Consider the following 13,320-nt stretch of genomic DNA (forward strand, 5'->3'; position numbering starts at 1 on the left):
AAGTCTCGCCTTCACAAATGCAAAGTAAAAACACTTTGGAAAATGAGTAAAGGCTAAAAAGGCAAGTGCCTAGAGTGCCAAAACCTTCCACAAAATGCACAAAAGTCCCTAAATGGCTAATCATTCTTACTGATCCCTAAGGTCGGGTCATTCTCCTCAATATGGAAGAACTGAAGAAAAAAAGTCCCTAAGGCGAATCATAATCCTATGCGGTAGGAACAAATGGTCCCATAAAGGGCGGGTTATTCCATTTCTAAAAGAAATATAACTCTCAAAAAGCCCCTAGAGGCTAACAATGGATACAGCTGACCACCTATTCACGAAGAAGAAAAAACCCATAAAAGTGCATCATATCCATATATGATCCCATCTAGGGCGGGTCCACTTTCCTCCAAGATGGAAAAATAAAACACCATTTAGACAGCCCTAAAGAGCTTTTTATATCTTTAGGGGGGCTTCTGATAACAACCCAAATTATTCTTGAATAAGGAATAAGGGAAAATTAATAGAAATAATGGCAAACCATTATTTCTTCTAAAAGAGATATTTATGCATGATTAATGTGGAATTAATGATAATTAATGCAGGGGCGAATATGCAAATAATGAGGAAAAGGAAGGAGTCTCTAGCATTATGCCACGCCACGTGGACCATGGCGAGATATGCCATAACGAGATACGCCCGATGAGAGCGAGTAGCGGAGACCCACCATAGCTCTCAAGGAGAGCGTACATACGCCTTGACGGATCAAAGAATACGAAAAGGCGCCTTTATTACCATCCATGAATGGGAATAAATACAATTAAATGGCAATTAATAGCCATTAAAGGGGAATAAAGACTTGACTGTTCGAATACCTCAACTCTGAGGGTTTCAATGCTAAATACTGGGATTAATGGAGAATTGATAGCAATTAAAGACGAGTAATGACACGACTCTTCACCTGCTTCCCCATTAATGCTGAAGGTTACAAAAACCTATATAAATACCCCAGCTTCCTAGGATCAAAGGTACACATATTGATTCTCTACTTTTGTGCTTACAGTTTATTCTTAGAAATATTACTGACTTTGGCATCGGAGTGTCCCCGGCCGATCCCAACGGCGCCTCACAGGGAAGTGCTCTGATCAAGGATTTTTCCACAAGTCATCATATACCACTTCTACTCCATATGAGTTATGAACAGGTCACCATTTGTTTTACTCATGATACCTCAAGTTGGTTTGAGAAATTAGCTCCATGAGGTAATATAGCGTATTTTTAATATATACCAAGACGTATCAGATTGATATGTCTTAGTGGGAGAAAATTAAAAGTGACATAATTCAAATCACGAGATGCTATTTTCTAGTCGGAGATATCGACCATGATCACACTTAATACGAGGAATTAGATTCGAACAGATGTCTCCTTCGAGTGGGAGAAATTTTAAGGAAAAAAAGGTTCAAGTACCTCAAAAACGTTTCGAATATTCTAGATCTTATCTTAAGTAGGAATATGATTTCTAATTCGACGTGAGGATGTGGAACATGGTTCAAGTGGGATCATTCTGAAATTATAATGAATATATTAGATACTTTTATCAAGATTCAAAACTGCATCATAAGAAAAGTTAAATGTCAATGATTTAGTATCAAAGGCACGACCTTTTTAGTATCCCACAAAATGAATGAATTAAAGCAATGGAAGAAGAAAATGGCTTCCGTAAGACCGAACTATTGACCTACCAAAAGGAAGAAAGAAATTGAAAACAAATGTGTTCTCAAGATAAAAGTGAAAGACTGATGAAAGTATCGAAAAATATAAAGCTTGTCTGGTCGCTTGAGGCTATACACAACAAAAAAGATTGGTTTCAAGGAAACTTTCTCATCTATTGTAAGTTTCAAATCAATAAAATTATTTTTAGCTATAGTGGCAAGTTTAGACCTAGAGCTACATCAAATAGATGTAGAGACTACTTTTTCTCTATGGAGAATTAAATGAAGAAAACTACAAATAATTTTCATTGAATAAGGTTGTGAATAAAAAGTTTGCAAACTGATTAAATTAATTATTGGCCTTAACTAATCTTCAAGACAATAGTATGTTCAGTTTCATAATAAGAATGATATTGAAAACTTCAATCTAATTGAAGAATACTATCTCATTTATATAAAATGTTCTGTAAACAAAATCAGCATCTTGCCATCATATGTTAATGACATACTCATAGCTGGAAGACATTGATCTATAATCAAAGTTTCAAGCCTTGAAATAAATTATATGGAAGAAACACTATATTTTCTTGAAGTTCAGATTTCAAGAGATCACTCAAGTTCACCAACATCTTTGAATGATTTAATATGCAAAATTGATAAGTCCATAGAATAGCCCAATAGCCAAGGTTTTGACCTTTAGCACTAAAATGTGTCCCTAAACACAATAAAATATTGAACATATAAAAACGTTTCTCATGTTAATGTGAAGTCTGATGTACACTATATCGTGTACAAGACTCGATATTTGTCACAAGTGAGTAGATATATGTTCAATCATGGACTAGCATATTGGTTTGTTGTAAAGAGAATACTAAGGTATCTCAAGACAACTGCGGAAGAGAATATACAAATGTGGATTAGGCAGGAGACTTTGATATAAGAAAATCTTCATCTACATATGTTTTCTAGTTACGCTAAAAGTCATATTCATGGAGTATTAAGAAAACTTGATGATTCCCTATCTTCCATAAGAGTTTAGTATCAATGATATTCATCATCAACACAAGAGGAAGTATGGTTAAAATGTTTATGAACAATTTAAATATTAGTCCCTCACATAGTTTTGTAGTGATTAATAGTAATAATCAAACTACTATAAGCTTTTGCTAAGGATTGAAGTTTCATAGCAAGTCAAAGGCATAGAAAGATTAAAGCACTATTATGATGGAAACTTAATCACACACGAAGAAATTAATATCAAGTATATACGTATATACTCATGAGATGGTAGCAGATCTCATCATAGAACCTGTCATGAGAAATGTTTATTTAAAACATCTTAGATCTCAGTTTGTGTCAGATCTAAACATACTTCTATTCATTTTTTTATCCTCTATAAATAGAGTATCAGTCAGATCATAATTAAATTTCAGGATAATTGTTTTTTTTTTTTGTGAATCTTGTCCTTTGGGGAAACAAATTAAATTACCATTTTATGCTTCTCAATCCGTAACATCTATGCCCTTTGATATTATCCATAGTGATTTATGTACGTCACCCACACTCAGTTTGGGTGGCCATAGATATTATGTATTGTTTCTTGATGCTTGCACAAATTTCTTATGGACTTTTCCCATTGCTAACAAATCACAAGTGTTTTCCATTTTCACATGCTTTCATGCTTATGTCAAAACCCAATTTCAAAGAGACATAAAATGTTTGCAATGTGACAATGGAAGAGAATATAACAATAACTCATTTCATAATTTTTGTGCTTATCATGGAATGACTTTTCGCTTCTCATGCCCTTACACATCTCCGTAAAATGGGAAAGCCGAGAGAAAGATTCGCACTATCAAAAACATCATTCACACTCTCCTAGCCCACGCCTCATTTTGGCACCATGCCCTGCACATGGCCACCTACCTACTAAATATCATTCCCAATAACCAAACACCCACCACCCTTCTCTTTCATCGAGTTCCAAGCTACTCGCATATTCGGGTTTTTGGTTTTTTTATGTTACCCCTTAATTCCATCCACCTCCCGCAATAAACTACAAGCCCGCTCGGCACCTTGTGTTTTTCTCGGCTATCCATCACATCATCGCGGATATAAGTGTTATGAATTATCAACTCATAAAATTATTGTATCGAGACATGTTATTTTTTATGAGTCCAAATTTCCCTTCTCTAATCTTAATCAACCTAGTTCATCTTCCTATGACTTTCTAAGTGCAGGACTACTACCCCTACATGCCACCATACAATCTTCCCCTCCACTCTTGGACCACACCACAACGGATCAGCCTCTTGCTGACCCAGCAACGCCTAACACGGCCCAACCCGACTCTCCTGCCGTGCCCAGCCCACTTTTCTGGTCCAATCCCCACCACTCTCTCCCGAGTGTTTCCAGCAAGCCTCCCCAAACACTCCCATGTCCTCTCATCACTCTCCAAATCCAAATCCTACTACTTCACATCCAGCAGTACCCTCGACACCCATACCACCTTACTCTCCTCTGATACGCACTCGAGCTCAACATGGCATCTTCAAACCAAAACAGCCTCTGAAGCTACACACTCATACCCAACAAAAACCTTCACCATTACCCACTAGCCATAGTAATGCATTAAATGACCATAATTGGAAATCAGCTATGCACGATGAATACGATGCTCTCATTAAAAATAAGACGTTGGTTTAGTACCCCGTCCGTCTAATGCTAATGTTATTCCAAGTTTCTAGCTTTTCAGGCTTAAATACAATTCAGATGGCTCATTTTCTCGTCACAAAGCACGCATTGTCGGTAATGGTGTCGAAAAACAAGCTGGTATCGATTGTGGGGAGACTTTCAGTCTAGTTGTCAAACCTACCACCATCCGAGCCGTTCTTAGCATCACTCTCTCTAAAAATTGGAGTCTCCACCGACTTGATATCAAGAATGCCTTCTTACATGGCGACCTACATGAAACGGCGTACATGTCTCAACCGCTAGGTTTTCGTGATTCGGCTCATCCCACTTATGTGTGCTTACTTTAAAAAATCTTTATATGGACTTAAGCAAGCACCCCGTGCATGGTACCAATGGTTTGCGACTTTTGTAGCTAAATTGGGTTTCACTCACAGTCGGTGTGATAATTCTTTTTTTATTTATCGTGATGGAGCTAACATTGCTTACAAGCTTCTTTATGTTGATGATATCATTTTAGCTTCCTCTTCAGATCAACTTCGTGACTCCGAGTTTGCTATGAAGGACTTAGGTCCTCTAAGTGATTTTTTAGGTATTTCTGTCACTCGCACATCTGGTGGCCTCTTTCTCTCTCAATGAAAATATGCAGCTGAAATTATTGAGAAAGCCGGTACGTCAGCATGCAAACCATGTCTCACACCCTTTGACACCAAAGCTAAGCTCAGGACCTCCTCTGGCAATCTGTATCATGATCCCACTTCTTATCGACGTCTTGCCGGAGCCTTACAGTACTTGACTCTCACGAGACCGGACATCGCTTATGCCGTGCAATAAATTTGTGTATTTATGCATGATCCGTGCACCCATCACATCAATGCACTCAAACGCATAATCCGGTACCTTCAAGGAACTCTTCATCTGGGTCTTCATCTTCATCGCACATCACTCAACAAATTGGTCTCCTACACCGATGCGGATTGGGGCGGATGCCCGGACACCCGACGGTAACTTTTGGTTATTGTGTATATCTAGGTGACAATTTGCTTTCATGGTTTGCAAAACGACAACCCACACTCTCTCGCTCTAGTGTTGAAGCCGAATACTGAGGCGTCGCCAATGTCGTCTCTGAAACATGTTGGCTCCGCAACCTCCTCCTCGAGCTTCACCACCCTCTCTCCACCGCCACCTTGGTCTATTGTGATAATGTGAGTGTCATTTACCTTTCAGGAAATCCTGTTCAACATCAACTCACAAAGCATATTGAAATGGATATTCACTTTGTTCGGGAGAAAGTGGCACGTGGTCAAGTTCGGGTTCTCCATATACCTTCTCGTCACCAAATTACGGATATTTTCACCAAAGGTCTACCAATTCAATTAATCGAAGACTTCCGCTCTAGTCTCAACGTACATCCTCCTCCAGTTTCGACTAAGGGGGTGTATTAGAATAAGTCAACTTTTTGTTACCATATTTTATCTGTTACCATATTCTATCCCCTAAAATCTTGTGAAGATCACAATTTGATTGTATTTCAATTACCTAGTTAGAGCCGCAATTATAGAGATATTTATTTATAATTATTGTATAAGTATTAGTGAAAGGAATGAACCAAGCAAGGATTCCAATTCTATCAATAATCAATAATGATGGATGCGTACCTCTTCTCTCTCACTCAATGTTTGTTATTAGTTCGTGGAATCGTTGCAACTCCTCTCACTTGACATTAACGTAGGAGATGTGTGATTAGTAATACGAAATCACGGTTTGATTATTTCGCTGTAACGACTCAATGGAATTTTACGTTACAAAAGGTAATTTGAGAACTCATATTTGATATCCGAAATATATAAAGCAGTTCCTCCAATAATTTTAAAATAAATTTAGTAATAAATCCGATGAAAATACTAAGATTTTAATTTGTTTATCCAATTGTAGAAAATACACATATTTTGATTTGTTAGAGATGTTTTTTTTTTTTTTTTTTTTTTACGTTGTCCCTTAATTTTATAAGATTCACTGTAATGGAAAGAAAGAGTAATTAGTGATGAAGACAGGAGAGCAATAGATGCATATAATATAAGGAAGGAGAGTCAAAAACCAATAATTAATAGTAAGCAAGCATTAATTCTAAATCAAAGTTGAAAAGATGATTAAGATTTCTGATCTGCGGATGGAGCCCACGTGCCACCATCACGTGTCAAGCACCAACACAATATTGAAGCTAATCCTACGTGTACATAAATGTTGTTCTTACCAAAACTTAAACAAAAACAGAGACTTGACCTCAAAGTCTGATTTTTTACGCTTTTACCTCACATTCCTAAATTTGGTCCGCTGTTTCTTTCTCTCTTCTTCTCCATTTCCCTTTACATTTCCTCCTCTTCCTCTCTCTGTTTCATTACCTCTTCATTTTCCCCCAATTTTCAATTTCCTCCCCGCCCGCAAATGTCGGATAGAGTCTTCCCTTCTTCCAAACCTGCCGCCAATGGCGCCGCCGTCGCCAACGGTGCTAATCCTCCACCACCGCCTGCCAAATCGCATCTTTATAACCCCACTGCTCGCGCTCCTTACCGACCTCAGCCGCATAACCGCCGTCGCCATTCCCGCAGTGGTCGTAGCATTTGCTGCTGCTGCTGCTTTTGGTCGGTTCTCATCCTCCTATTGCTCCTCCTCGTTGCTGCAATTGCCGGTACTGCTGTTTACATCTTGTACCGCCCTCACCGGCCGCAGTTCTCCATTCCTTCCCTCCGCATTCACCGCCTCAATCTTACTACCTCCGCCGATTCCTCCTCCTCTCATCTATCTACTCTTGTTAATTTCACTGTAATCTCCAAAAACCCTAACTCTCATCTCACTTTCTTCTATGATTCCTTCACTATGTCTTCCTACTCCAATGGTGTGTTCCTCGGGAACGGGACATTGCCTGCGCACAGTTTGAGGAAGAAGAATCAGACGAGTTTTAGAAATGTTGTTGTTTCGGGGTCGAATGATCTGGATGCAGAGTCTGTTAATTCATTGAGATCGGATCTGAAGAAGAAGAAGAGTGGTGCGGCGGTTACATTGAAGATTCAGCTGGACACTAAAGTGAAAGCGAAGATGGGCGGATTGAAGACGAAGAAAGTGGGAATCAGAGTTACTTGTGACCAAATTAAAGGAAGTGTACCGAAAGGTAAGTCGCCGACGGTGGCCGTGACTAGTGGTTCCAAATGTAAGGTTGATCTGAGAATCAAGATCTGGAAATGGACTTTCTGATCTCATTATCAGTGCTGGTTTTGCTTTTCAATTTAACTTTTTTAATTGTTCTTTTATTATTAATTTTGGATTTGTAAACTTCTAAAGAGTGAAATTATGGATTGGGAAAGGAGATATTGGATTTGTTAGTAGATTCAGAAAGAAAAAGAAAACACGTGGTGAAATCAACAACTTTTACATTATGAAATTTCTTGACGGGTTTGTTGTTATTGATACATGAATCCATATACAGCTTCCATTAATATTGGGGAAACTGAGGTTTCATCTTGACGGGATTGATGCATTTTATTTCTTTTTTTTTAAATATTGAGGCTGTTTACGGTTGCTCTTAGAAATAGATGATGCGGTGGATTTTATATGTTGATGATTTTATTGGTATTTACTAAAGGCAAAAAGTATCATTAGGTCCCTGATCTTTCATTTTTTGGTTCATTAGGTCATTGATCTTTTATTTGGATACATTAAGTTCATAATCATTTATTTTTTGTCTCATTAAGTTCTTGATGACCAAATTAGCAAGTTGTGAACATGTAATTCGGTTAACAGATTATTATTCATTGCACTTGTATTCGAAATTTTTATTTTTTCACTGCTTGAAAGCAGTTTTGGGGTGTAATGTGGCTATAGAAAAACTGTAATTTTTTTTAATTCAAACTGTAAAAAATATATTTTTTAATAATTTCAAATACAAATGAATTTAATAACATTTTTTTAACAGAATTATATATTCACAACTTACTAATTTGATCATCAAGGGCTTAATGAGACAAAAAATAAATGATCATGGGCGTAATGTATCCAAATAAAAGATCAAGAGTTTAATGAATCAAAAAATGAAAGATTCGGGGTCTAATGATGCTTTTTACATTTACTAAATACTTTTCATTGTTTATTAAGAATTAAAAAATAAAAAACCCCATATTTTACTAAACATTTTTTTATTCTCTATTTAGAATTAAAAAGCAGTTTCTAAAAATAAAACATCTTACATTTGATTTGTTTTGATTGCAATAAAAGGTTAATATGCTCAATTGCATGTGTGAAGTTGAATAAATTGAAACAGTTGGGATTCAAAACGAGAGGAGTGTTGGGTTAATAGATAAAGTATCAAAATATGCTAATTGAGAAATATCAATTTAGCTATAAAATAGCATGGATCTAACCTTTAAAAAATTACTAATTATATTATTTCATTAAGTTTTGTCAATTATAGTTCGATAGAAAAATCAAAATTTAACGGAATAATATGATTATATGAATGATGTGTCACGTTCTGTTATAAAGATTTAGATTAGTATTTTTTTTAAACATTATTTGATGCTATTTTATAAGTGAAGTTTAAATTGATAGGTTGGTGAACTATCTCATGTTGATTTTTAATTAATGATTTATCCTGACCTATTTGGTAAAATTTCAACTAATTTAAGTAAGGAATAAAGTACCAAAATAGAATTAATGACTTATTAATTCTATTTTTTTATTTATTATAATACAGTTAATTAGTATTCTTGCTTATTAAAATTTTATATTTATTTTTCATCAACCATTCCATGACTCCTAAATTCCATGGCTCATGTTATATATGCAAACTAAAAGTAATTAAATACAGTAAAACCTCTATATAGGAATACTCTATGTAGGAATAACCTCTATTTTATTATAAAAAAAACTCGGTCCCAACTTGAGCCAGTTATAAATAGGAATAACCTCCCAAATGTTATTTGTTATACACTTTTCAAGTCTCACCTTTAGAAATTATGTCTCCATATAGTAATAATTATATATTTATATGTATATATTAAGAATTCAAACTAAATCATAAAATATATAAAAAAAAAACTATTTAAATTATCTATGAGTTGGAAACCCAAACTAAAACTTGAAACTATAAATATTTAGTATTCTCGTTGATTTTTACATTTTTCTCATAAAACTTTTTCAATTATCTATATATTGAAAACCTAAACTCTAAATTGAAATTCTAAATATTTAATTTATTCCATTAATGTCTATTGTTATACATTATATATAAACCATGCATGCCTATGATAATCTTAACCAATTTCAAGTGGTATTATTTAAAATTTAAAATTATATGTGTTGAGAAATTTTATTATATACCAAACTCTATTTAGTAATAACCTCCCAATTGTTATACAAATAGTCCGGTCCAAAGTGTATTCCTATATAGAGGTTTTACTGTATTGTGGATATTCAATTACTTTTAGTTTGCATATATTATGTGAGCAATGAAATTTAGTAGTCATGGAATCGTTGATGAAAAACACATATAAGGTTTTAATGGGCAAGAATACTAATTAATTGTATTATACAACAACAACAACAAAGCCTTAGTCCCAAAATGATTCGGGGTCGGCTAACATGAACCATCATATAAAACCGTGAAAATCAAGTCGTGTCAGCGACACAGATTCGCTCCCTCCACTCCGTCCTATCCACTACCATATTTTCCTCAATTCCCAATAAACTCATATCACTCTCGATCACCCTCCTCAAAGTTTGCTTAGGTCTTCCCCTACCCCTCACCACTACATCCCTTTGCCACTCTTCGGTTCTCCTAACCGGCGCATCAAGCGCTCTACGTCTCACATGGCCAAACCACCTTAGTCGGTTTTCTCTCATTTTATTCTCAATAGATGTGACCCCTACTTTTGACTAATTAATTGTATTATAATAAATAAAAAAATAGAACTAAATAAAAAGATAACATATAAAGTTAATAGAGAAATAATATAATATTATTAATTTAATTATGACGTTTAGCTCAAATTGTATATATTTTGTAAACATTAAGTCTATATTGGTGCTATTTTGTACGTGAGGCCTAAATTGATGCTATATTATAAACGTTAAGCCTAAATTGATATTATGTTATAAACGTTAAGCCTATATTGGTGCTAATCTGGGAATGCGGAATAGTGATCTGGGTCTCCCTCGGGAAGGTCTGGCTTCTTCGGGGGTCGGCTCTGCGCGGGGATCGGTCCCTGCGGACACTCCGAAGATTAAGACAGTTAGTGGTTCTAGAGAGCTTAGTAATCACATGTTAAAGAGGTAGGAAATTAGTTACCCGATCCCTTCTTCTTCCTTCATTGGCCTATTTATAGCGGATTGGCCTGGGCATGCGGGCCTCCTGCCGTCCTGGCCCATTCGGTGGTCGGGCATTGTTGGGCCTCTTGGGCCTAAGTGACATTCCGAATCAAGTAGTCCCCCCCAGCGAGGTTAGCCGAGCATTTCATGCGAGGAGACATAGATTTAATAGCATTTATTCCCTTTTTAACGAGTGGTGGACAACTGGATGGAAGGTGCTCGATTTCCTCATTGAGACCTTTCAGAACTATGCATGCGCTCGTGGATTTTAGTGCGTAATTTATTGCCCCTTCATTAAATGCCCCTGCATGCGCCGTAAAAAACCTTGAATATCGTGCGTTGCCGGCGCCTCCGTTTTTGGCTGGCTATAAAAATGCAGGGGGAAAACCCTCTTTTTCGGTTTATTTCGCCAGAGTTTCTTCCCCTTTCTGTTTGTGGACCGTCTCGTTTCACTTTTGAAGCCGTTATTTCCTGCCGATCGTTCCGTTGGTGCTCCGCCATTTTAGTCGTGCTTGCTGGGTACCGGGCAGATTAGTTGACGGAGCTTTGCTGATCATTCCTTACGACGTTTGTCGTAACCTTTGTGAGGTCAGTCGTACCTCTCATTTCTCCTATCTTTCACTCTTTTGTTTAGTTGTTTTTTCTGGGGAGGGGGAGGGGGAGTATGTCAGAGGGTTCTTCACGGGGAGCCCTAAGAAGATTGCCGCCAGTGACCCCGGGTGATTTTACGCTGCGTGACGCCTCACGAACGCGGGTCGTAAAACGAAAAAGGCGGGCAACCGCGGGAGAGGAGAGTGCTTCTTGTGCGAGAAAGAGGAAGAAAACCGTAGAGCGTGCGCCGCCGAGTGTCGAGCGGCCGTTAGGAGGAGTTGCCGCCGAAGTTCTGGAGGTAGTGGTTGTAGTACCAGAGGGCTTGATTACCGAAGAGTGTCCCCTGTCCTCGATTTACGAGGAGATGCACCAGAGGGTATGGACGCGTGATGCGGGGGTCACAAATATTGATGGTCGGCGGTTTGAGGGAGTGGAGCGGCCAAAAAGGCCGGAATCTTTTTCGATCGAAGATGCGCACAACATTATTGTCGCTGCGGATTTGGCCGCTATTTCCGCGGTGTATCGATTGGGGAAGCCCTACGAGTTAGTTGCGCTCGGAGAAGACATCCGTGCTCATCATGCGGGTGGCGCTAACGAGCTTATCGTTTACGAGGATCAGTTTGAATCGGGGATGCGGTTGCCCCTACTTCCCTTTTTCGTGGAGGTTTTAAAGGAGTACGATCTGTGCCCTGGTCAGATCCATCCGAACGGGTGGAGGATGATGGTGGCCTTCTACTCGTTATGTCGATCGGCTGGATATCGGGAAACTGGGTTGGTATTCCGTGAGTTCTTTCGGCCAAATAAGGGTCCTCGATCTCAACATGTTACCTTCTCGCACCAAAAGTTCAAAGTGATTGGCGGGTTGAAGGACAAAGTTCATGAGTATAGGCACCGTTACTTTTTAGTGCGAAAGCTGGACGGCGACTTCCCTTTTTGAGTAGTGTGGAACGAGGAGCCTATGGATTCCAGTCGTTGGCTGAAGCCTTGAGAAAAGTTGCCTTTTGAGGAGCGGATCGTGTCATACTTAAAGGGGCTTCCGACAGATAAAGATCGTAAGCAAGACGTCGACGAGCTTGTGCCTCACTTCCTAGCTGCCGGGTACTATATTTAGAACCAATGGCGAATGGCTTAGTTATTCGGATGGACGACAGCGGACTTTGAGAAGTGGAAACGTGGATACAACTTCAAGGCCGGAGAGTTGGCGGAACTAGAAGCGATTTCCGTGAACGTCTCTGTTGTAGGTGAGGGGCCGGGGTTGTAGGTTTTGTTCATTTCGTTCGATGTGCTGTTGTTACTGTGGTCTAAATTTTCCGTTCTTTCTTGTCGTGCAGGTCCAGGAGATCCCCGTGTCAGCATGGATTTTGATCCAAATGAGTTTGGAGTTGGCCTTGATACTGCGGAGGAAGCTTTTGCTGTTGCTTCCGGATCCCTGGCGTCGTTCTCTTTGCTTGAAGATGCGAACCAGGTGGTTCAGAGTATGGGGGGCGTGCTCTCCACGTATGAGGACCTTGATGTTGCTGGTGACATTCCGTAAGGGATGCCCATGGTGGAGAAAGAGACCGAGCAAACTGCGGAGGTGATGGCTGTTGAAGAGGAACAAGTTGAAAAGCAGCTTCAGGGGCCCCTTACCCGGAAACGCAAGAAAGACAAGGGTAAGGCCGTTGCTGGGATGAAGAACGACCAAGTACGTGCTGGAGATGATATTGGTGGAGAAAACGACAGCTCTAAACGAGCGTGTACCGAAAGTGGGTCCGATCTCGGAGCGGGGATGATGGATCGCGTAGGCGATCATCCGGAGATGATGAAGAGAATGGATGTTAAGATTGCCAAGTTCCGAGAATATGTTATGGGTTTGTCGGTCCACTCTAATATGACGACATCTGAGCTTGCTCGGGCGATGGCTCGCGTAGCTAAGGTGCCTGGGGAAGTTGTCCGAATGGACGGTGTGTCCAAGATGAATCTTGGCGTGAAGACCCTATCG

The 13,320-nt window shown here is 38.7% G+C and overlaps 1 protein-coding gene across 1 annotated transcript; it reads left to right on the forward strand.

Annotated features, from left to right (window-relative positions):
* The first annotated feature begins 6,652 nt into the window (after positions 1-6,652).
* LOC136204176 (NDR1/HIN1-like protein 13) lies at positions 6,653-7,849 on the forward strand. Its single transcript, XM_065995377.1, has one exon. It carries the CDS (start codon positions 6,834-6,836, stop codon positions 7,638-7,640), a length of 807 nt encoding a protein of 268 aa, XP_065851449.1. The 5' UTR covers positions 6,653-6,833; the 3' UTR covers positions 7,641-7,849.
* Positions 7,850-13,320: the final 5,471 nt, after the last annotated feature.

The sequence above is a fragment of the Euphorbia lathyris genome, chromosome 8 (genome assembly GCF_963576675.1).
Source record: "Euphorbia lathyris chromosome 8, ddEupLath1.1, whole genome shotgun sequence".
NCBI classification, from domain to species: domain Eukaryota; kingdom Viridiplantae; phylum Streptophyta; class Magnoliopsida; order Malpighiales; family Euphorbiaceae; genus Euphorbia; species Euphorbia lathyris.